The sequence below is a fragment of the Mesoplodon bidens genome, assembly GCF_964165515.1.
Source record: "Mesoplodon bidens genome assembly, chromosome: 15".
NCBI lineage: Eukaryota > Metazoa > Chordata > Mammalia > Artiodactyla > Ziphiidae > Mesoplodon > Mesoplodon bidens.
In genome coordinates this window covers 75,138,381-75,164,062 of record NC_138171.1, presented here as the reverse complement: position 1 = coordinate 75,164,062, position 25,682 = coordinate 75,138,381, and the positions used below count along the sequence as shown (strand labels likewise).

The window sequence follows — 25,682 nt, the reverse complement described above, 5'->3', positions numbered from 1 at the left end:
ATGATAGGCATTCTTACAATCTGGCCCAAGGGCTATCATGTGCTTCAGTCCATGGAAAAGGAACACACTGCACTTTGCACTCAAGTTTATAAAATGTCAGTGGTCATCAAGATCATCTTTTAAGCAATGATGCCATACAAGGACATGCAAAGAAATCTAAGTTCATAATTTCTGGCTGTATTTCCTGGTGCTAGCTTTTATATCTCCTGACTGCATTTTCACCTTCCCCTGACATTCAGGAGACTTGAAACTTTTAAATAAAATTTAATTTGTTTAAAGTATTATAATGGGCACTTTTTAGGACCAAGTGATCCACAATCTATTTAAGTATCCTATATAACTCTCCATTTCCCTGAGTAATTATAAACAACTGTTCTATTTAAATTTTAAGACCACTAAATTTTATTATAGCCAGAAATAGTTTCTTTTTTACTGTTAGAAATGGAACCACTTAAGCCTCAGTCCTCACCATCCCTCGGTCAATAAAATGTCTATTAAAATATCATATACAAATGGTAAGTAATAGCTACTAGGTGAATTCATTAGCCTGACTTTTAAAGCCCCATGAGAATTATGTTTTAACTGGAAGAATGGGGAAGTATTCATGAAATTTATTTCACAAAATTCATTTATTAAAAAATAAATTGCCATTTAAATTCTTTTATTTCGGAGCTTAGCTTTCAAGAAAAAGAGGCACATTATAATAAAAGGAACTGGTGGGATTTATTCAACATCCCAATATCTAAGGTATGTCCTGAGGTCATTAGTGATAGACCCCACTCTTTTGTAATGACCTGACCTTCATGTTGATAACCCGAAGGCACAGGAAGCCAAGGTCAAATCATGCAGTGATTTGGATAAATAGCAGGGATATTCTAAGTAAGTCTTGAAAAAAGGAAAAATCACTGGTTAGCCTGTGGTCAACGTCCTAATAAAACCTGATGGGATAGCTTATTAGACAGTGGCAGACAGTTGTGTGGGCCAGTGAAAAAGCAGGGCTGCCCTCATCCAGGCTGCTCTGAACTTGAGCAGATGTAATATACTCTGAGAGTAGTGGAGGCCCCCACCTGTGGAGAACAGCATTGCTTCTAAAGGTTATGTCTGGGACTCTGGTGTCATCCATGTGAAATCTGGGCTAGAATATACATGCTGCCTAGGTATATTGATGCCAGCCTTTGAATAGGTTTGATTACAATGAATACATGGAGATTTACATTCAAGAGGTAATCATGAGACTCTTAAATATTTTTTAAAAGTAATGATAAAGTTTAGTTTCATTTAGAAAGTGTGCTTGAGCTGATACATAAAGGAAAATGGAGGTAATGAGTTAGCAGTCTCTTAATTGTGTTCTTTATCTTCCTTCATGACTTGCTGTGGAATATTCTACCAAACATACATTGGGTGATCCTTACCTGTGCTTTCTTTTCAAGGACATAAACACAGAATATCACCATTTTACGGATTATAGGAATAGCCTTCTAATAAATCTCCTGGTTCTTTTTTCTAATTCATTGTCCAGTTCACAGAGAGATTCTACTAAAACAGAAATTAGACCATGTGTCTTCAACGGCTGCTACTGTCCCGTGGATAAAGCTTCAAGCCCTTATTGCTTCTTGCAATGATCTGACTGTTTTGAACCCATGTTCCTCCTCAGCCTCACCTCTATGGTAATGAACTTCCTCCATTTCCTCCAATGATCCCCTTGCCTCTGGGCAGCCACACCTGCTGTCCCTCTACCTGGAACCTCTTCCCACAACTTCTAGAGTTCTCACTCTTACTCACACATCTGTTATTGCCTTAGCACTCACATCCTCTAGAAATGATGCATGGTGAAGCTAAGACTCTGTTTCATTATTAACAGGCCATTTATTGGTCCAGTAGTTATACATCAAAGACCACTGATCAAATAAGCAGTTAAAAAGAGACTTAAGATTATAGATGTAGACAATTTGAAATAATTATCAAAGACAGGTTGGCTTCATGATATTTTCTGACAAAGCCATCCATCTGGTCTTAGGTACTCTAAGTGGTGAAAAAAGATCTAGTGCTTCCAAAACTGCCACTGTGTGCTCTAGGCATCTCAATAATAATTTCAAAATCCTTTCAGTAATGAAATTTTTTACTCTAGGTTTTTTTTGGTTTAAAAACCAAATGGCTAAAAAAAAAAAAAACCCAAAAAACAAATGGCTTATCCATTTCCAAACAGTTTGTTCTACTCTCCTCATTCTTTAATATTAAAAAGAATTAAATAAGTCAGTTGCATGTCAATGAGAAATCTAAATGTCAAAATGGATGATTTTTACTACCTCCCTTTTGCTATTGAAGTGTTGGTCCAATGACTCCTTCTAGGAGTGCTCCTCTTAACTTTCCAACAAATCAGTGTCCTCAAATCCACCTACAAGACACTCAGAATACATCTATTGGACAGAGGATGTAAAGAAAGAGTGCAAACTAAGGTAGGTATGTAGGGATCAGGCTCAGAAATCCTAGAGAATGAAGTATAAGTGTTCACGTTCTTTCCATTGCACCGTTGTCTTAACCTGAATTCCCCCCAACAGCCAACAAGAGGAAGGTCAGAGGGCACACATTCCTGAGGAGGGGACATGCACTTGTTCCTGAACCTGAGCCATGCCCAGGGAAACCTGGACAGCAATCCTTTGGGTCCTGGACTTTTCCTGATGATTTATTCCTTTGAAGTCCGTTAGGCTTAAAGCTAATACTGAGGGGTTAGAGGCTTAAACTAGAAATGCATTTGTTGAGGACCTCTTCCCCCCGTCCCAGATATAACCTTGTCCAGCAGCATTATCAAATGGATTGGCTGGGCTCCCTAGGGTGACCTCTCGTGGACCAGTCAATTCACAGGTACAGAAGATACAATCCTAGTCCTACAGAAATTCTCAATAGCCTTGTGGCATTTCTGACGGAGAATGACTTCATGAAGTTCTTGCATGGATTTAAGCATGACCCAATAAGAGACGACATATTCGTAGTGAGCCCATTCTCAAGAGATAGGGAGGGATGGTAGAATGAGAGCAGATGGGTGCTGAGTTGGCTCAGGTCCCACTACAAAATAATTTTTCATTTTCTCAGCCATTAGCCTAAGAGAAGGTTAAAAAGATAATTGGCATTGCTGTCAAGAGGGTAACTGAATTTCCTTGTTTCTTGTTGTCAAGCCTTTGAGAGAACTTAATTTGCCTTTTGACAATGAGGAGAGTGAACCACAGAGAGCAGTGAGCTTTAGACAGTATCTTAAAAAAATTACAGAAAAGACACTGAGAAAGCTGAGGGTTCAATGAAGCCCTTTGGATTCATGTTAAAGGCGACCTCCAGTATTTCTGGAGCCTTCACTCCACTCCACCATCAAATCCTAAAAGGCAGGAGAATGTCCCACAGCAGTCAAATCAGGGCAAGAGCTCTGGACACATGTTCTCTTCCCCTGATTTCCTTTTCCAAACCACACAGAACAGTCACCAATAAAGTGATCTGTGACCCTGCTACATTCCATCCCTTAGCTCAAAGTTGGGCAAACTTTTCTATAAAGAGCCAGAGAGTAAATATTTTAGACATTGCAGGCTATAAGGTCTCTGTCACTACTACTCAATGGGGCTGTTACAACGTGAAAAGTCACAGATAGGATGTAAAGGAATGAGCATGGCTGTGTTCAATAAAACTTTATTTAGTAACACTCAAATTTGAATTTCAAATGATTTTTGTGTGTTTTAAAACATTATTCTTCTGAGTGTTTTTCAATCATTTCAAAATGTAACATCATTCTTACTTCATGGGCTATGCAAAAACTGGCCACAGCCTGGATTTGATCCCAGTTTCAGTTCAGAGCTGTTCAATAGAACTTTCTGTGATGGTGGAAAAGTTGGATATTGGCACTGTCCAATACTGTAGACACTATTGCAATGTGGCCGGTGTGATGGAAGAACTTAATTTCTAATTTTATTTAGTTTTAATTAATTTAAACTTGAATCACCACTTATGGTTAGTGGCTTCCCTGTTGGACAGTGCAGCTCCATAATATTCTTTCATATTATCTTGAAAAACATTCTTATTCCTTGCCTACATTAAAACAGAGAGCAAACAAACAAACAAACAAACAAATCCTTCTGTTTGCTGCTTAAGTTATATGGTTACTGCTCCTTCTGGGGAGATCACAGTTGATGTCTTGTTTTAATTACACAATAAACATGGGCAAACACATAGAGAACATGCAAATACCCATAGCACACATGTGCACCCATGAACACAATGCAGCTCTTCCTTGGCATGCCATCACTACCCAGTGAACAAATAATCATGGAAAGAAAACCATGCTTATCAATAAGGATCTTTCCCTCTTATGCAATGTCTACTATGAAAACACAATATTGGACAATAAAATGAACTTAAAATTTTCTGTTGGTTTCCTCAATTATCTGTTACAAAAGCCTATACTTTCTTTAGCCATTGTTTGCAATAATGAACTTGCAAAACGGACTGAAGGGATGTCCTCTTCTAAAATATGCATAGTGATCATTTCTAAGTAAATTATATTGCAAGCCCTAGGTCATTTCAAATCAAATCTCAGAGCATCTCTGGGCAGCACCTCATGCTGATCTCACAGATCAAGGACAGAGTAACTGACCATTAAAGACAAAAGCATAATATCACTAACACTTAAATAGTTTTGGTAACAAGCATCATTTAGCACATATATAAAGTTCTATTCATTAAACTCTAACCCAATTATAAAGTATTCTTCATCTTAATTAAGCCCTTTTATGGTGAAACTTCTCCTATCATCCCTGGCAGAGGCAACTCAGGGTTAACAAAGGAAATTCTAGAGTGAGAGATAGAGGATAGATATCTATCCTTGGTAAAACAAAACAAAACAAAATAATAGGAAAGAAGTGTAAGTTAGTGGTGGGAAAAAAAAAAAAAAAAGACTTGACCCTACAATCTTAGTGTTGTTTTCAGAATAATGCCAGGCCAGTTAACTCCTTGAAAGCTTTTCAAGGCTCTGTCTGAGGCCTTTTCTTTCTCTTGTTATAGTCTTTCTCTCGCGAACCTCATCCATGCTTGTACATTCCTCCATCTATATCTATATCTATACCTATATCTATATCTATATCTGATTCACAAATCTTTTTTCTCCAGAAGACTTCTCTCAATTCCAAATTGGTATATCTCACCATCTACATCACTTCTCTACTTAGATGTCTCAAAGACATTTCAGTCACACCATGTCCAACACTACCCTGCCCTCATTCCAAGTTTGGTTGTCTTCTGCAGTGATGGGTGACAATACCCATTCAGTTGCACACACTACACATCCAGGTTATTCCTTGACTCCTCCCTTGCCCTACAACCTATCATCAACCCAGTACTAAGTCCTACCTCTCCCCTCCTTATACTTCTCTCCATCTCCAAGTCCATGCTGCGACTGTCTCTTGCCAGAACTAATATAATAGCCCCAACAAATCTCTTGCATCCTGTTTTCCCTTTCCTCCCTTCTATTTGTTCTCCACTTCAATCAATAGAAATCTTTTCAAAACTTAAATCAGGTCATATCACTACTTCCACTGTGGATTAAATCTTGTTAGGATAAAAACCAACATTGCTAAGGCAGCAACCAAGGCTGTTCGGGTTTCACTTCTGTCTAACTTTCTTTCCCCATCCTATATTCTCTTCCTTGTTCTCTGTGCCCTATCTACCATAGGGCAGTTCAGTTCCTTGAACACACCACGGTCCCTGCTTCCACATTGTCTTTGCATGTACTATTTCCTCTCCCCCGAAGGACTTCCTCCATCCATACACTCCTTCTCACTCCACTGGACCCCACATCATTTACTCAGTTATTTCCTACTCAGCTTCAGCTCTCAGTTCAAACATTACTTGCTCCAAGAAGTCCTGCCTGATCTTTACCTTTCTATACCTACCCCATCCAGACAATTCTGGATTTTTCTTCTTGGAACCATGTTCCTTTCCTACAGAGAAGGTATCTCAGTTTTTAGCTACACATTCATTTATGTGATTATTTGTTTTTTGTCACCCCTGTCACTTCTCTGTAAGCTTCACTAGATCAGGGACCATGTCTACTTTACAAACTATGGTTTCTTGAGAAGCTGGCATGGTTCTGGCACATTAATACATTAAGAAATGTTTGAATGGATGAATGAGTACAACAATGAGGATCTGGGGATAGTATAATTACATGGAGGCTGCTGGGTATGGGAAGGTGTATAATGCCAACCTTCGTTGCAAGCCCAAACTACTCCAAGGATTTTGCTCCGTTACAGCTAGTTTTGACCTATGGACTCTGTCAACACCAACCAATATACAGGCTATTGTGGGGTGTGTGTTGTGTGTGGTTTACTAACTCACTCCTTCCTGCCTCTAAGTTACTTTTCTATTCCTATTTTCCCTTGATCTAATTTTCCTCACTTATTCTCTATTGATTTTTTTTTTTTTTTTTTTTTTTTTGCGGTACACAGGCCTCACTGTTGTGGCCTCTCCTGCTGCGGAGCACAGGCTCCGGATGCGCAGGCTCAGCGGCCATGGTTCACGGGCCCAGCCACTCCGCGGCATGTGGGATCGTCCTGGACCGGGGCACGAACCCGTGTCCCCTGCATCGGCAGGCAGACTCTCAACCACTGTGCCACCAGGGAAGCCCATTCTCTATTGATTTTTATCTTTCTCCTCTGTACACACTACTGTCATCTGTGTTCCATCTAATTGGAAACATCTATAATTATACTTATTAATCCCAATCCTAACTGTACCAGTAAAGCTCTGAAGTCCAAGTTGGGAACCAGTTCTGGTGGTTATGTGACAATCCAATAGCCAGTTTGATACACAAGCTTCATTGTCTCAGTATTATTATTATTATTATTGCCCTTGAGACTACCTGTAGTTTCTGTCACACACTCTTCCTCATTCGCTCCCTGCTGTCCTTGAATTCCCCTGAATTTCTGGGCATGCAATAAAATTAAGGTAAATGAAACAGAGATAGAGCTTATTCAGACTCTTAGCATCAAATGAAAATAATAGACAGTGAAATCATGTGGCCAGTATTTAAACCTGTGCTGTGATGTCTTTGGATTTACCTTGAAAGCATTCTTCTGGGAGTAGGTAAATGTCCTGGGGTCTGTGCTTGGTATATCAGCACTGTTTCCCAAGGTCCCCTCTCAGAGATATATTTACATCCATCTGACATTGATTCATGTAACCAGATGGCAGAGGACGGAGCTGGATCACTTAACACAATGTGTGACCTACTTAGAGGTTCAACAATCTGTGGTTTAATATTAAATGAAAGAATTGAGGTTTTGAGTTTAAAAATACAGATTTATTTATTGGTTATCTTATACTCAACATGAACAGTCTGAATGCTGAATGCATCAGTTTCTTTTTTTTTTAACGTCTTTATTGGAGTATAATTGCTTTACAATTGTGTGTTTGTTTCTGCTTTATAACAAAGTGAATCAGCTATACATATACATATATCCCCATATGTCCTCCCTCTTGCGTCTCCCTCCCACCCTCCCAACCCCACCCCTCTAGGTGGTCACAAAGCATGGAGCTGATCTCCCTGTGCTATGTGGCTGCTTTCCACTAGCTACTTATTTTACATTTGGTAGTGTATATATGTCCATTGAATGCATCAGTTTTAACAAGCAAGGAGGTAAGATTCAAAACTGATTCCCCAAGGATGGGTGATGAGATGTGTTGGTAGGTGTCATTGCCAACCTAGTGCGGTGGTAACAAAAGCCAATGAGAACCAGGATTGCCCATTTAGGCACCTAAGGAGCAAAAGGTCACTAGCAGACAATTGTGATGACCTTATGACATGGTCAGAAGTGTCCCATGGTCGTTAGAATGTGCAAATTCCTCAGGGTTTTCTGAACTATCTCAGAGAGATTGTAGAGGATAAGTGCACCCCTTATATAGAAAGCCTTCTTGCTTTGAACATGTTCTCTATTAGAAATGGTATAAATCAAAAGAATATGAATGAATCAGAGAGTCCCATAAAAACAAAGACACAACTGGGGCATGTGCCCCACATCAAGACATACCTGGTTCAAAATGGCCTTGTTCAAAACTGGCCACAAACATGTCAAATCAAATATTAATATTTCAGTATGATATAAAACTGGGTAAAGTGTATATTAATTGATTAGGAAGCTAATATAACATTGTATCAGGGAATATTATAGAAACATCTCTGTTCTCCCCAGTTCACTTCTCATTTTTCTTTCATTTGGTCTTTCTTACAGACCAAAAGTAGAAGCATGATTTCATTAATGAGTCTTGGGATTCAGAAGGGTTTTCCCAGCTGGGGTTTTCAATGACATTTATGAGGAACTGTTTAGGGAGATGTAGGACCATTGTTTCAGAAACTGATCCAGCTACTCATGTTTTGTTGCCACTTAATTTTGCTTTCTGCTGGAAACTGGCATTGATGCAATGATGGCCTTTATGTCCTAAAGCTTTCCTTACCTCTGATATTTTCAGCCTTTTATCTTCATTCTGTCCTTAGGTGTCACTATAGAACTAGTGAAGAGAAATACCCATACTCTTGCCCTTAGCTCTTCAGTATCTTGGCCTCCAAATTACTCCATTCTTGATTTTACTCTAATCTTCATAAGCCCCTGCACCTAACAGCTGGAGGCCCATCCATTCCCAGTATGAGGTTACTGGCTACCTAACTGTTCACTCTGCATGCTGGCTTCTAGCACAGGGCCTAACACATAGTAGACACTCAATAAATACTTGCTGAATGAATGAATGAAGTAAATGGCTCTTTGAAATTTATTGTTTTCCAAATTAAAAATATATATATACAGAGAAAGACAAATATCATATGATAACACTTGTATGTGGAATCTAAAAAAAATGGTACTCATGAACTTATTTACAAAACAGCAATAGAGTCACAGATGTAGAAAACAAACTTATGGTTACCAAGGGGGAAAGGGGGATAAATTGGGAGATTGGGATTGACATATACACACTACTATATATAAAATAGATAACCAATAAGAACCTACTGTATAGCACCAGGAACTCTATTCAATACTCTGTAATGACCTATATGGGAAAGCATCTAAAAAAGAGTGGATATATGTATATATATAACTGATTCACTTTGCTGTACAGCAGAAACTAATACAATATTGTAAATCAACTATACTCCAATAAAATTAATAAAAAAAGAAAAAATAAATAAATGCTAGTTTTTCCCCAAAAATATTTAGGCAAAAATATTAATTCATTCCATTATTTTTAATTGACTATATGTCAAGTACTTAGGGCAAGAATAAAAGGGATGTGGCCCTTGTGTGGAAGTGGGACAGGCAATAAACAAGTAACCACATGAATAGGATATTCTCAGAGTGAATGGTGCCACAAATAAAAGAAAACAGAGAAAGGAGGTTAGAGTCTATTTTGTAGTCTGGGAAGGTCCTTATATGAAGTTGATATTTGAACTGAGGACTGAAGAAAAAGGAACCAGCCACAGGGAAATCTGGAGGGATGGTGGTTGACAGCAGGAAGAGCAATCAAGAGCAGGACTTGATTTTTGTGTTTGGTTCAAGGTAAGGATCCAATTTTGTTTCTTTTCCATATCAATAACCAATAGTCTTGACAGCATTTCTCAAAAAGCCTGACTTTCTCCACTGATTTCCAGTGCCAACTTTATCATAAGTGGAGTTTTCACATCTCTGTGCATTTGCTTATTGACCATCTATTTGTGCCAATGTTCAATTTGCCAATATTCCACCAATATCTTAATTATTATATTTTCATAATGGTTCTTTTAAAAACTATTTTGTTGAAGTATAGTTGATTTACAATGTTGTATTAATTTCTGCTATACCACAAAGGGATTCAGATATGTGTGTGTGTGTGTGTGTGTGTATTCTTTTTCATATTCTTTTCCATCATGGTTTATCACAGGGTATTGAATATAATTCCCTGTGCTATACAGTAGGACCTTGTTTATCTTCATAATGACTCTTTATGTGTGTTGTCTTTACACTCTGTTCTGCTTCAGGAGTGTCACAGCAATTTGGGGGCCTTTGCCCCTCCATGTAAATTTTGGAATCACCTTGTCAAATTCTACGAATGTTGAGGGGATTTTTAAGGCATTGCATTTAATCTATAGATCAGTTTGGAAGAACTCATTTTTATGCTATCGACTCTTCTAATTCCTTAGCTTATTATAACAGGCCTTTGAGGTTTTTCAATAAAATGTTATATACTTTCCCATAACCTTCGATACGTGTTGCTAAGGTTATTAGAGGGTATAGTATATCTGCTATAATATTGTGAATTTTAAAGTTATGCTAGCTGCCTGTTACTTATTTATAGAAATGCAACTGATTTCTGTATATTGATTTTATAGTCAATAAATCTGCTAAACTCATTAATTAAAAGACTTTTTCTGGAAATCCTTTCTAATAGAGATTCATAGCATTTGCAAATTATATTTTTCTTCACTTACTATTTAAATGTTATACCATTTTTTTCTTTTACTTGGATAGAAGGGAATAACAGGGGGCATCTTTGTCCAATAGGAATATTTTAATTATGAGGTTTTCCTTGTATTTGCTTTCATTTTATTGTACACACACATATACATATGTATGCACAAACATTAGTGAAGTTCCTAATTGTGTTGTCTTATCCAAATCTTGTATACTTTGATGATATTTTGGGAGGTCTGCTTGAAATATTGATTACTGAGAGAAATATAAATATTTTCTAGGAGTGGTAGATTCAATACTGTCAATATTTTTGCTTTAACCATTGTAAGAGTACATTATCATGTGCACATAAGTATATATTCTGTTTGAGAACTGAACATTTTATCATTACATGGAAGCCCTCTTTGCTTTTGCTTTAAAATCCATTTTATTTAATGTGAACATAGCTAAAGCACGTTTCTTTCAGTTAGTATTTGCCTGATATATATTTTCCTTTTCTTTCCTAACCCTTATTCTTCAGACATGTTCTTATTAAGCAAAGGAACTAAACAAAAAAACATTTTTTAAATAAAACAACAACAACAAGCTGAACTGACAATTTCTGTTATTTGTAAATGGAATGTTTTGATGTATGTTGTATTTATTTAATTCCTCTGACTAGCATATAGATTTATTATTTCTTTTAGTGAATGTCTACTTGTGGCAAACTCTCAGCCCTTTCTGCCATACTCTCCCCCCACCATCTCCAGTCATCCTGGGCAGGGCTGAAAATGCATTTATTGTTTTCACTCTAAAGTTATAATTTCTCTGGGTATAAAACTCTAGATTGGCAAAAATTTTCTTTCAGCACATTGATGATATTATCCCACTATCTTCTTGCTTCCACTGTTAACAGCTGAGAAATCAATTATCTATCTAATTGTCATTTCTCTAAAAGTAATTTCTCTTTATTTGCTTTTAAGATATTTGCTTTTTCCTTGGTCTTCTGAAATTTTGATATGATGTATTTAGATATAGAATTGTTTAAAATGTATCTTGCTTAGGATTCCTGAATCTATGAGTTTGTGTCTTTCATCAATTCTGAAACATAACCTCTTCAGATATTTCAAATATTTTACTGCCCTCATTTTTGCTCACCTCTTCTCACTCTATCCTTCATGCCTTTTAATCTCTCTATCATATTTTCCATCTCTTTGACACTCTGCTATATTCTGGATAATATTATAGATCTTTTTTAAAAATTTACTACTTCTCTCTCCTTTGTTGGAATAATGCATTGAATTTTAAACATATATTCATTTATAGAAAATCAGTTTGTTTTCAAATATACATCATTTTTAAGTCAATTAATCTTTACTCTTATTGTCAGTCTTAAAAATATCAATACTTGTTTGACATTTTTTTCTCATAATTCCAAAATATTAAGTTTTTACAGGGCTTTTTACACTATCTTTTATTTCTGCTGGTTCTCACTTATGGACTTTCTTTATATTAATTGTAATTGCTTTGATGAGCTGACATTTCTTGGAACTTTAAATGTAGTAATAGCTTAAGCACTGATTTGAAGACAGACTCCTTTATAGACAAACTATGCCAGGAGATCAGAGGATTTCCAGGATGAGACAGATTTACACTAACTTCTGAGTTTGTCAGATGGTGTGAATTGAATTCAGGCTTCAAGCCCACATGAGGGAGAGTTTGTAATCATGAATTCTCAGGAAGAATTTTTTCTACCTCTATTCAACATCTAGTTTTGAGATCAAAAATTTTCCTGCAGTTCTTTGAGATGATAGGTTTATTTTTTTATTCATGACTACTCTGAGGTTGTGTGGCCCTTTGTGGTTCCAGGTTTATGTAGTGGGTCTCTTAATATATTTTTCACTCTACTTCACTTTCTGTTTTCCCACTACCCACACATCATGAAAAATCTAAGCTCAATGTCAACATGACAGATACTTTTAAACTGAAAGACAGCTTTACTGCCCTCTGGGTTCCTGCTTTCACTTGGAAATTGTCCTTTGAGCATTCCTTAATTTCTTTTCCATGGCTTGACTCATTTAAACGTATTTTAAAAGTTATACAGAGTCTTTATTTGTTTTTATTGGAAACTCAGGTCTCTCCAGCTTGCTTTTTGATGTTTTCACATCTTAGATCCTATCAGCAACGGATGTAGGTTTTTATATGGCTGAGGAAAACAGGTGACTTCAGAATCACAGTAATTCTACTAAAAACCAATCAAGTTTGAAGGGCTCATTAGCAGAGATGCAATGATATCCAGGAACCATAATGGCTCCTTTTAGACTAAATTGGCTTTTTTAAAGCTAGAAATAGAAAGAGGGCACTTGAAAGAAGTGGATCCAGATGAACAGTTAGAGAAAAACTTAAAATTTCAAACAATCTCCCATTTAGAACTAACTTTTAGCAGTAATGGAGACTTTTACATTAAAATTCAGAATATTTTTGATCACCCAGATAATATAGATACATTATTTCAAGAAACACTTGCAAATACACAAAATAGAGAGCTGTATAGTACCCCTTGACCACCTTTCCAATCCCAGCTCCTTCCTCAAGTTTACCCACGGTTCAAAAGTTTGGTGTGTAAATGTCCAGAACTTCTCTATTCTTCATATTCATATCTATGCATATACACAGAGAGAAGCATAGAGTTTGTTCTGCATTTTAGAAAAATACATGTGGTATTCTATTTTGCATGTCTGCACATGATTTTCAGTTCTAGTCTCTTGCTTAAGAGTCCAGATATACAATTCTGCATTAAATCATTTAATAGAGACATTGCTTCACCCCCTCCAACTTTCCAAAGTTTCTGTAGAGAAGCTTGACCCCATTCTGACTTTCAACTTGTGACCTGTAGTTTTCTTTATGGAAACATTTAGAAGTTTCCCTCTGTTTCTGATGTTCCAAAACTTCCCAGCTTTGGGACTTACTGTGGATTCTTCCCTTCTTTTTGCTGAGCCTTTCGATCTGGTAACTAATGTCCTTCAGTTGTGAAAAATGTTTCTTATCATATTTCTTTGATAATTTGCTTCCCTCAGTTTTCTTTCTGGTGCCCCTCTCTGTTGGGATCCTGTGCTCCAGGCACTTAGCTTTCTCCTTCCTTCTTCTGCAAAATCAGTTACCTCCCTTCCATTTGACTTCTATCTTCCAATTTTATATTGATCTTCTAAACACCGTTATCTCTTTTGTATCCTTGGACTCTTTTTTTTTTTTTTCATTATCATTTTATGAGAAATCACTTACATATCACTTCTAGGAATCTGTCTCCCAGAAATCCACAAGACTTCTTAAGAATATCTATACATAGTTTACATAAATTTGTTTTTAAATATATGCTCTATATTTTATGGTTTCTGTGGTTTTATTTTTTACATAATTATTATATGTATATATATTATATATATATAGGAGAGATCACTGCTGCTATAGAAGAAAACTTTTGACTTTTAATATTCAAATTTCATCCAGTGTCTAATAAAATTCTTTTTTCTTACATAAGTTTTCAGTTGTCCACCTGCAAGTGGACCTCTCTGGGCCTCTTTTCACATCTGCTAAGTGAAGGTGTAGCTCAGTTTCTTTCAAAACCCTCTGCAATTCTTATTGTTTATGTAATTTTCTAAAATTTTGTACCTTAGGATCACCAGGGTTAGCAATAGCTCTTTTATCCCACCTTTGGATGATTATAAATTTAATTTGTCCACAGCCCATCAACACATTTTTGTGTGAATAATGAGAATAGCAAAGCATGACACTAGAGCCTGAACACATGATGTTGTCAGACCAGTGGAAAAATCCTCTATTAAGTCAGGGCAGATAAATCAATCAGGGGAAATGCCATTCCTGGACATGCAAGCAAACCCTCAAGGTTATGTAATCAAGTTTTCAATTAATATGCTTCCCTCCCACTTTAACTGTGTATAAATTAATAGCAGCTGAAAACGAATAAAGAAAGGAACACAGAGGAAAGAAGACTGGAACAAACAATGCAATACAGCAGAAATCACATTTATCTGACATCTGCACAACAGAGAAGGGAAGGACGTGATCTGAAATTAAAGGGGACCGGATTTTTAAAATAATGAACATTATACCTGGATAGCCAGTGTGGAGATAGCTGTGAAGCAAGCCATAGAGAGGTGTGCTCATTTGAGGATCTGTTTGTGGGTGTCATAGTAGAGGATGTGTGTAATAACATTTACATGTGTTGTGAAAAAAAATCAATGGATTAACAAATTTAAGAGGTAGGTAATGCACATGGTGCAAAGCTCAAAGTGGGCAAGAGGCTATTTAGGGGCATTCATACCCTTATTGTATTGCATTGTAATACAATTTCACTGACAATAAACTATTAAGTACCAACACAGACTTGTTTAGATTAGAGATATATACCAAAACAATGAGTAAGTCTGCCTTTTAAATATGTTTATGTATATATCAATATGTGCAATATAGATGAAATATATATTTTTAAATATATATAAAATATGTTTACATATATATATGCAAGTATGTATCATAGATGGATGGACAAATGGACAGATGAAGGATTGGAGAGCTACTTTCAAACCCACTACCTCAAGTTTCAAGAGAGAAAAAAAATTAAAAACAAAGCCTATTTTCTATTTTACTCCTTGATAAGTGAGTACTATAATTTCAAGATTAGAAATCTATGTGATAAAACAGTTCTCAATATACAATCTGTAGGTTTTCCGACTAAATTAGCTTTAATCCTTAGATAGAATGTTCCTGAAGGCCAGAATCCTGGTAACACAATGACGGCAGTGCAGTGCAGTTGAGGGCCATCCTAGGTGCCTTTATTCTTCATCTTGGGCTCTTGTAAAATCTCACATAATAGCTTTTTCACATTTTAGTTTGCCAGTAGGATTTAAATATGCAGGAATTGTAGTTATGTAAATGATCATGATAAACTCTGCCAACACACTGAACAATATATTTAGGCACAAGGTTTAAAGAAAAGGAAGTGATTATTTCTGAAAGCCCCAGCTGAGCCTCAGTTCTAAGGGTCATGTCAGCATGGAGAGGAGACTGGCAGGTCACACGGAAAGCTTCGCTGGCTCTCTGCTCTCACAGGGACACACATGCACCTATGGATACACCTGTGGGATAAACCCATTGAAATAACACCAGAGCAGTGTCTGTCAAAAGCCAGTCTAATTAATCTGTCTATTAGGAATATTTTATTTTAGAGCTGCTCTTAACATAAGGATATTCTGAGCTCTTACATGTGAAATGGACATTAAAAAACAAATTTCTGGTTATAACTCAGCAGAACTGAGCATAATTTTCAGCCCTGAAACAGCAAAAAAGTCTCCTTCTAAAAATGTGTATTTAAAGGTTTTGACTAAAAATCTTGCTGAAGTATTTGATCAGAGTTCAATTTGGTAGAGAAAATGATAGGAGAGAACAGGAAAAGGCAGGCGCCACCAGGGCAAGGTTTCCTTTTCTTTCCATATGACCCAATCTCCGCAAAACTGTTTGTTATTCACCTCATTACAAACATCTGTGTCACAGCAGGTGTTGGGTTAGGAGAGGACACAGTGTCCAGGAAACCTGCAATCAGGTTAGAAAACTCCCAGGCGACCCATTGCCTTTCAATTGACTCTGAGTGGCTGGCACTGCCCACCGCAGTCCCTGAGCTGCCTGCCCGTGAAATGGTTGTCATTTAAGTCACAGTGGAAACACTTTCCCAAACCACTCTCCCTGGAGGTGTAGGAGCTGCTTTTCCAATGACAGCGAGGGGAGCTGTCCTAGCCTTTCTAACTATTAAAGGAAATAGACAATTTCCTTAGAGTTGCTTAAAAATTCCAGCTCCCTATGGGCTTGGTCTTGAAAGTTTCTTGCATAAATCAGTCTCTTTGGGTGAAGTGCAATCTTTCAAAGATGTCCTTCCCATTTTTAGCTTCCCAAGATGGTGGCTAAGTCTCTATAGAACTCTGCGTCTTCAAAGTGGGAGAAGAGAAGGTGGCAGGCTTCTCTTACATACTCACAGGTCTCTGCTGTGAAGGGCCTGTTCTAAAATTCTTCATGGACAAATGCCTCCTGGTCATTTGGGGTGATTGATTGGTAGCCACTGCTTGAGTCCATGGTCTGGTCCAATGGACCTGGCGGAACCTCTGTCTTGTTCTTAGGCTTCCACCGGGCCCTCACCACCACTGTTTCCCATCACTGAGGCACTCAGGAATGCTCCTGTCCCTTCTAAGGCACACATGATATGGGAGCCTTGAGCCCTATCCAGAATCTTCCAGATTTTGGCCCAGAGGGTAGAAGTCAGAGAGGTGCATACAAATCTTACCTCCTGCTCTATCCTCTCTCCCTTCTTTTCCCCACAACTCCTAGGGTTGGAAAAGGCAGGCTCTCCTCTTCCTCTTGTCACATCCTGAGTGCTAGGGTGGGTGTTTAGTAAGGCTTAGCCCTTCAGGCCTGGAGTTAAAAGAAACTAAAGAAATTTGGAGAAACCCTTTCCTCTCTTGAAATCTCACTTTGACAAGATTTCTGCCCTGCTAATGAGGGTCTTCCCCTTAAGGGAGTCCCAGCCTTGCCTTTCCTGGAGCCATGACTCTGCCAGGGCAGGGTGGGGTGGGGTGGATGGCAGAGAGGGAAGGAGGAAGCTTAAAAGGAAAAGAAAATATATCAGCTTATCATGTGCAAAATAATTTCACTGCTACACAAGGCGGAGTGAATTCTAATTACAGGATGGTAAATGCGAAAGTCTCTTGACCTATAGATGCTTTTGTGTGGCAGCCATGCAGTCTCTGTGCCCTTCTGGACCAGCTTTGAAGATCACAATCAGTGTACTAACTAGCAAGAGAAAACAACCTAACCTTTAAACAGTGTGTAGGGAAGCTCTTTATTGTTCTTGATAGTTCTGAATAATTGATGTTGCACACTCATTAAGATACTGTCCTTCTGCTGAATACTGATTCACCAGAGGAAAACACAACACCGCCAAGCAATAGATGGGTGAAATCTCTTTTTCCCCATTCTTCCCTGGCAATCATTTTATTTAGTAATCTCATGATAAACTAGACTGGACCATAGGTTAGAAGTACTCATTCATCTCTCTTCAAATGGGTTTCCCCCCGATTCCTGACATCCCTCATTACTATTTCAGATTTCTGCTTCTCTTCAAGTCTAGGCTTCGAGAAGGGTGGTAGGTAAGCTATCTCCTATTCCTTACCTCCTGGTCATTCCACTCTTGTTTTGCTCCACTCCCACATTTCCCGTGACCCCTCACTCACACCCAGGGCACCAATAACCTCCTGGTCACTAAAGTCAAAGGACGCGTGATCACTAAAGTAGCGTCTACTGAGTCCTGTAGACACTATGTATCATTGCCTTCATAGGAATGCCTTTTATTCTTCTCGGTTTCCCCCCCAACTCACAGGTTGTACCTTTTCTGTCCCTTTCAGGCTTTTTTTCCTCCACCAGACTTCTTAAAATGAAGAGTTATCTGGAACTAAGTCCTGGGATCCTTTCTCTTTTCCCTCTCAATGCCAAGGATTTTATCCATCCTATGCTTCAATTCAACCTAGATTCATGATTCTCATTTTTTTTGTGCATGTAAGCTACACCTGGAGAATGGGTGAAAACTTCAAGTCACTTCATCTTTTCTGCTTGAACATCTTCTTTTCTCATCACCCTCATAACAGCCTCATACAATATGATGATGATAAAAGAAATCATAAATGAACATGGTTGTAGTCAGAAAGCAAGAGGTACTGGGGTGTCAATTTGGAGTGAAAGATGTGGGCAGGCATTGAGTGCTGCTCCTCTGTGACCTCAGACAAGTCACTTTCACCTCCTGGGCTGCAGAGTTTAGAGAACACGGGTGTGGCTTAATTGTAGTTTTAATAAAAGATTGAATGAGAATTAGCATTTCATTTTCAAAGCCTGAGCCACTTCTTACTTGTTTGGAATAAAAGCAAACTTGGAGAGAAATGTTTCCTACGGAAAATAAAACTTCATCTGAAAACTGTTATTTACCCCAGCAATTTTCTATTCTACTTCATTTATTGTTACTTAAAACTTAGCAGAGAAAAAAATGGCCTCTTTATGGGCTTCCCTGGTGGCGCAGTGGTTGAGAGTCCGCCTGCCGATGCAGGGGACATGGGTTCGTGCCCCGGTCCGGGAGGATCCCACATGCTGCAGAGCGGCTGGGCCCTTGAGCCATGGCCGCTGAGCCTGCATGTCTGGAGCCTGTGCTCCACAGCGGGAGAGGCCACAACAGTCAGAGGCCCGCGTAGCGCAAAAAAAAAAAAAAAAGTTTAAAAAAGGTAATAAATTATGTTTCGGTAGAAAGTTTTGTATACAATGGACGGGTAATAATGTTTGCAAAAGGAACTCTGCACAATTCTGGGAAAAACCTATGCCATAAAACAGTAAGGTTTGTGCCAGTGGTGTACTGGTGAATGTTGAATACACTGTTCTCCTAGGGAAGAACAAAGAGCCTGGTTTGTGGCATTTGTTGATTTCCATGGTGTAAATATACTCGCTGTAGCCAATTTCAAGCTACCAATGTGAGGACCCTGAACAAAAAGTTAGGAAGAGGTGTGTGGTAGGAATCCATTGCAGTGACCCTACAGGCACCAGAGATGTAACTTACCTCCAGGGCACAGGCAATAGTGAAATGTCTTAATTAATTAGCAGTGGTGAATTTGGGATATTTGTTACCTTTGTTTTTATTTTTTGTTTTTTTTTCTTTGTTTTAAATTGAAGTATAGTTGATTTACAATGTTGTGTTTGTTTCAAGTGTACAGCAAAGTGATTCCATTTTATATGGATTATTTTCCCTTATAGAGCCTTTGTTTTTAGTATGATTTTTTAATTGTAAATCTATATAATTTACTTTTCAGTAGTGTCTGTGTTTAACAACTGGCTCACAGAATTCCTGGAAAATTTAAAAATGAGTTCCTCTGAGCTAGTATGACCAGCTCCAGCTCATCAATGGTTTGTCCTCAGAGAATAAAGGAAAATTATTACTGTTTGCTTAAGCAATATTTGATTACATTTGAGTTCTGAGAGGTGGACACTGCTTTAGATGTTTTTTTGCTTGTTAATTTTCCAGAACTCTATGTTATCTATTAATAGACAAATAAAACACAAGGATTCAAATCATTGGATGCTAGATCAGTAGGTGGTAGTTTTCTATATATGTGTGTGAGCTGAGTGTGAGGTATATATTTCCTTTTCTCAGGGAAAAAAAGAAAAGAAAAACAGAGAAGAAGATATTTGCTTATTGAAACATCTTTTATGAACTGAATTGTGTCCCCTCAAAATTCATAGGTTGAAGCCTCATTGTATGTGACTCTTTTTGGCGATGGAAACTTTAAGGAGGTTAAATGAGGTCATAAGAGTAGGGCCCTAATCTGATAGAACTGGTGTCCTTATAGGAAGAGGAAGATACACCAGAGTTTCTGTCTCTCTCTCTCCCACTCTGTGCCTGACTGCAGGTCAAAGGTCATGTAAGGACACAGCAAGAAGGCACCACCTGCCAGGAAGCGAGAAGCCTCACAGAAACCACCCTACTGGCACCTTGATCTTGGACTTCAGACTGAACAACTGTGAGAAAATAATTTTCTCTTGTTTAGGACCCCCAGTTGGAGATATTTTGTGATGGCAGCACAGACTAACTAATACAACACGTGAATTATGAAATTACATGCAATTCCGCAGCAGTAATGTGATCCTTGCACCTCAGGCTTTGTCACAATGTCATGAGGAACTCCTACCTGCTCCTCTGCTGGATAAACTTCCACTTCCTCCTGTAGGTCTAAGGTTACCAGCTCTGGGAAGCTTTCCTTGGTTTCCCCAAGAAGAGTCAGCCCTTCCTCCCCTGTAAAGAGCTCTATTATTATAATGATCATAGTGTTTGGTCCCAACACAAATCCTTTGTAGAAAGGTAGATACATTAGAAATTTAGATTCAGCATCTTATCTTCCTGGGCTGCCCATATGTTAGCCATACCGCTGTTACACTTAAATTTAAATGAAATTAAATATTCAATCCGCAGTTGCACTAATCACATTTCAAACACTAAGTAACTACCTGTGGCTACTGCATTGGACTCTCAGACATGGAACATTTCCATCACTGCAGAAAGTTCTATTGACAGTGTTGCCCTAGACTGTAACTTGAGTGGGGGGTTGGTAAGGTTGCATCTTTTTACATCCTTTTATTTTCCCAGCATGCAGCCTAGTGCCTGCTATGCAGTAGCATTCAATAAATATTAGTTGAATTAAAGGAAAAAATTAACACTATTTATCTAGTTGTAGCTACTTAAGCATTCATGGTTCCTAGAGATCACAGAAATGAACACATATATAAAAATTTATTTTTATTACTGACAAGTAAAAGAAAACTAAACAATTTTCATTTTCCCTGAGATGAGAAAACCAACATGCAGAATTAAGATATAATTATAGAATTTCTCTCTCAGGTGTTCATATAGCAATCTATAGTTGTTAACTCAGAAGCACAATATCGATTCTAATTTATTTTTTCTAGGTCATCTATGCTTCATTGTTCTATAACTGACCCTATGGACTCATTAAATCTTTCAGCATGATATTTATGCAACCTTATTTAATGAGTCCTCCAACACCTTGAATTCTCTGGATCTCATACCTATTATTTTAGTGGCAAACTTCTGAGTTTAATTAACCGTATCCTTCATGGACTAAAGGAGATCATAAAAAGGTCACCCAGTTGGTACACAACTCCATGCTTGCAGACAGCCTCTTTGTTGCCACATTTAAAGATCTTTAAAGAGACACAGAGTAACCCTTGGGAATCCCTTTAGTTATTTAGATATTCTACCTCTCGGAAACTTTTGTTTCTTGCTTAAATCTTTCACGATTTAGTCCAAAGCAGTTCTCCTCACTCTAACTCCAGAGCAAAAGGAGAACAGGGTCATCTGTCACATGCTCTGGAGAAGCCCCTTTCTGTGCTTTAACTGAGATGTAGATACAATCTAAAAGGAGATATTGCTTTTCCAAATGTTCCTTTGGATTTCCTAGTAACCTCAAATAGTAAATAGTAGGGCTGAGTAAATATTATTTGAATGAAAAAACAAAAGCCATAAAAATAATTCCCTAACAAATACAAATAGACCATGGCACAGAGCCTAGTGTGGGCCCAAACTTCTTTCTCATAATCCAGGACAGGACTTTTCAAGTGGGAGAAGTAGGTGTTAGTTAACAAGGATGCTGTTCTAGAGCTGGGGGAAGAGAAGGATTTAAGAGGGGAGAATGTGGAGAGAAAATGTGGAGGGAAGAGGATCTCAAGGGAAGCAAGACCACTGGGTCTCTGGTTGAGCTCAGCATCAGTACACGTAAGCTGGGTGCCTGTGAGTGGAGATGTGAAGGAAGAAGGCAAGTCAAGGTTGGGAGGAGGTGAGGGTGTCTGACCTCAATCCCGATGCTTCACACAGGGGAGCAGTGCATGTTCAGCAGGTAGGGAAAAAGGTTGTGTCAAATCCTTTGAACCCACCCATTCGGGCACCACCACGCCTCAGAGTCCCCCCTCTGCTTGGCAGTGCTTTCCCGCTGGATGCGGTGAACACAGAAAACAGCTGCTCACCTCTCAAGTACAGGCTTCCTGGAGTTAAGGTCTGTTTTCACTGGGCTGGAAATTTTCTAACATCTAGTCCTGAGAGATGTTCTTCTCCCAGATGTTTGTTAAAAACAAGTGATTTTGAGAAACTTGAACATCCTGCCTATGATGGTTAATTCCTTTGCTCCTGTGACCAGTTTGGAGGCTAAATCCCTGGCAAGATTTGGTCATGATCTTGTGGAGGCTGGGGTATGCCACCAGCAAACAAAACAGGCTTTGTTATATGTGACAGGTGTCTACCCCTTCTCACCACTCAGAGACCTGCCTCCTTCAACAGAGAGGATGGGAGTCTCTCCATTCTACATATGAGTGTACTGAGGTACAGACGGTGCACCCTTATTGCTTGCCTGCCCACGAAATGTGAGAAAGTGATCTCACACCCCTGACAACTAGATCACAAAATCATAGCTTCTGATATTTACTGAGAAAACTGAAGGATACAAAACATGGGGTCTCCAAGGTTTGGCACTTCTTGTATGACTTTAGTAAAGTAATTAACCTTTAAAAACTTTAGTTCCCTCAACTACATAATGGCAAGAATAAGATGACACATGTAATGTGCTTAGAAGGTGCTTGTCAACATAGTAAGTGCTCAGTAAATGCTAGTTGTTCTTGCTTTTATTATTTAAGTGTCAGGAAAAAAAAGTTAATGTCCTTCTATGGCCTTGAATTGCTCTTTATTTGTTTTACAGATTGTAGGAACTGTGGTTTTCATGCATTTGTACTCCCTATTGAAATAGGTATAGCTTAGAATAAAGCAAGCACTTAATACTTGACATAAACTTATGATTTTCCAAAGCTATACCATTAGCATTTTTAGAAATTGGTCATTTTATTTATTTATTTATTTTTATTACCATTATTTTTTTAATTGGTCATTTTATAGCTCTTTATCTAAAGGTTAATACATATGCACAATGAGCAAACATCCCTTTTTTTAATCTTGCTCTACAATAACTTGTATTTATTAAAAAATAGAAGTTACCAGGGTTAAAAGTATGACTAAGCTGTTCAGCTTCACATATTAATCTTTAGTTGATAACAAGGAATATATTTTCATCCCTGAAGGTTTGCATTCACAAATTTAAAAATGTGAAATTTCAAGTATTTATATGATGAGTATTCTTGGGATCAATTTTTTAGTAAAAACTCATTCTTTTCTGGCAAATGTGTGATGGCTTTATGTACAATTACTTTTTATTCATTCATTTTGTTTTCAGCTTTAGTCTATCAATGGAGATGTTTAAGGTGTGGAAGGAACCTTTGGGGAAATATTAAATATGGTATGAAATATACTTTCCATACACCGCTATAAAAGAAGAATATTTTGTTCTTTTTCAAATACAAAATAGTGTAATTATTTATTTTTTTTCTATTTTAGCAATGAGACCTATTTTTCCATGGAAAATGTGAAATTGGTTTATTTTTATGTTGTCTTTTTATATGTGGGAAGCTAAAGGGGTCAAACTAACCATGTGACTAAAGAATTTTTTATAATGTCCAGGTATTGTGGGAATATCTATCTTTTGAAATAATTTTTTGCTAAGTAGGAAGGTCAGTTGACATTCTGAACGGAAATCAGGTTGTGAACCAGCCTTCACAAGCCTGATGGAGTACAGTGACACAAATGTAACCTTTACGTCTCTACTGCATTTGTTTCGAAAGACAAAACCCAAGTCATGTGTCTGAGCTCCACTGTCATTTAACTCTTCTGAGAGAATTCAATACTCTATCTGGGTTGTTAAATGTTTCACAATAACTCTCAAAAATACGGGACAGGAACAGCAAGTGCAGCAAAATATAATCCGCTGATTCTTATAATGGATGACTTAAAAGGTAGCCTAAACATTGATAGCCCAATGAGGAAGACAGCTTCCAGGTCCCCCTGACGTCTTCCTGGGGAAATTGATAGTACTCGCCCCTCCTCCACCCCACCTTCCAATGTGAGTTTTATCACAAGGTCACCACAGGGACGAGATCATCACTGCTGGGAAGACATGGACAGAAGTCATAGCTAAAAGCTAAGGGCGTGGCTTAGCTCTCAAATGACATCCTGTGCTTCTCTTTCTAGTATAACAATCAACAGTACAAAATAAAAAGATATCAAAGGGTCAAGCTCTTGATTAGGCAAAAAAATTAAAATACAATAAAACACCATGAAGGCAGTTTAAAGCTTTTCCTTCCAGGTGTTCCAGCCAGGAGGAAGGAATGTACTAGATCCCTGCTGGTTAAATGTGGTCCCTGGAGATGTGGCATCCAGGACATTCCCTGGGAGTGAGTCAGAAATACAAATCTCAGGTGCCATCCAGACCTACTGAATCCGAATCTGTATTTTCATAAGATCTCCAGGTAATTCATTTTTTCATTCAAAATGAAAATAATTGAGCTAGAGCATCACTGTATGTGGCAATTGATATAAAGGATGAGAAATAACTTACACCTCTTTCTCAGTAAAATTGTTGTTTTCACTAATTCTTCAACATATTTCTGAAATGCAGTGTTTCACAAGTCAACAAGTGCTTGAAGACAAAAATATTATAAATCTCACTACAACCCTGTTTTCAATATATCAGAATAGAAGTTTTTTTTTTATAATCACTATAAAGCCTCTTTTCTCCCTGAAATATACACCCATTGCAATGGCATAGTCCAGTTTTCTTATTAACAAAGGAATCCAATAGATTTCATGATATATTTCCTCTAGCAAGTTAAAGTCCTCTTTAATTTTCAAACTTCAATTTGCTCTAGCCAGCAGCCCCTGGCCCAAGCATCCCTATTGGTTAGATATTTTCAAGAGCTCTTGATTCTAGAGAATCAGGAACTCCTGAGCTATCCCCTTAACCCAAAAATACTGTGTAGGAATACAATGACTTTTACTGTAGTTTTAAAAGGAGAGGAGTGGTAAATTGAGTGGAGTGAGTCAAGAAGACTCCCTGAGGGTTAATTTAATCTCACTGGATTTTAAGGTAATAAGATTGGAAACCAGTACTGTGAGAAGGAGGAATTTTAAAAATGTTTCAAAAGTGGAAATAATAGTGTGAGTGTAAGAGAGAAAGATCAAGATCAAAGGGGAAGCCAGTTTAGCAAAGAGAGAAACAAAAAGACAAATGAAGAAGAAGAAAATATGGAAGAATGGAATTTATGTCAGGAGGAGAGAGAACAATGATGAAGCAATAAATACCTGAGGAAGGCACGTAAAGATGAGGGAGGCATCACCCACCTGAACTATAGCAGGAAAAAGATGGGAATGTAAAGAGAAGGGGGGTGAAGAACAAAGGAGCAAGTCCACGATGCTTGTAAACCGGATGGCTACATGCCACCCTTCTCTCAAAAGCGACCCCTCCCATCCTGTCCTACCTGGCCGGAAGGACACCGGTCTCACTGGTCATCACTTGAGAGCTTGAGGGTTGGGGGGAGTAAAGTTGGGGGAAACAGAGGGATCCTCATGGCAAGTTTCCGACAAGAATGAGGAGGAACCGTCCCCCTGTGTGGAAAAAAAGGGAGGCTGTCATTTTTGTGACATTGAAACTGATTTCTGAGTCATCTTCTGTTTCAAAT

The 25,682-nt window shown here is 38.0% G+C and overlaps 1 protein-coding gene across 2 annotated transcripts in view; it reads right to left on the bottom strand.

Annotated features, from left to right (window-relative positions):
- Positions 1 to 25,682, bottom strand: part of PLCB1 (phospholipase C beta 1) — a 699,301-nt gene that overhangs the window by 37,469 nt on the left and 636,150 nt on the right. The window contains exon 32 of one of the 2 annotated variants that reach the window (XM_081257139.1): positions 25,482 to 25,608. The exons of the other annotated variant lie outside the window; for it this stretch is intronic. Within the exon in view, the coding sequence (XP_081113265.1) occupies positions 25,513 to 25,608 (96 nt within the window). The 3' untranslated portion in view covers positions 25,482 to 25,512. The remainder of the gene's footprint in view (positions 1 to 25,481; positions 25,609 to 25,682) is intronic. 2 annotated transcript variants of the gene reach the window in all.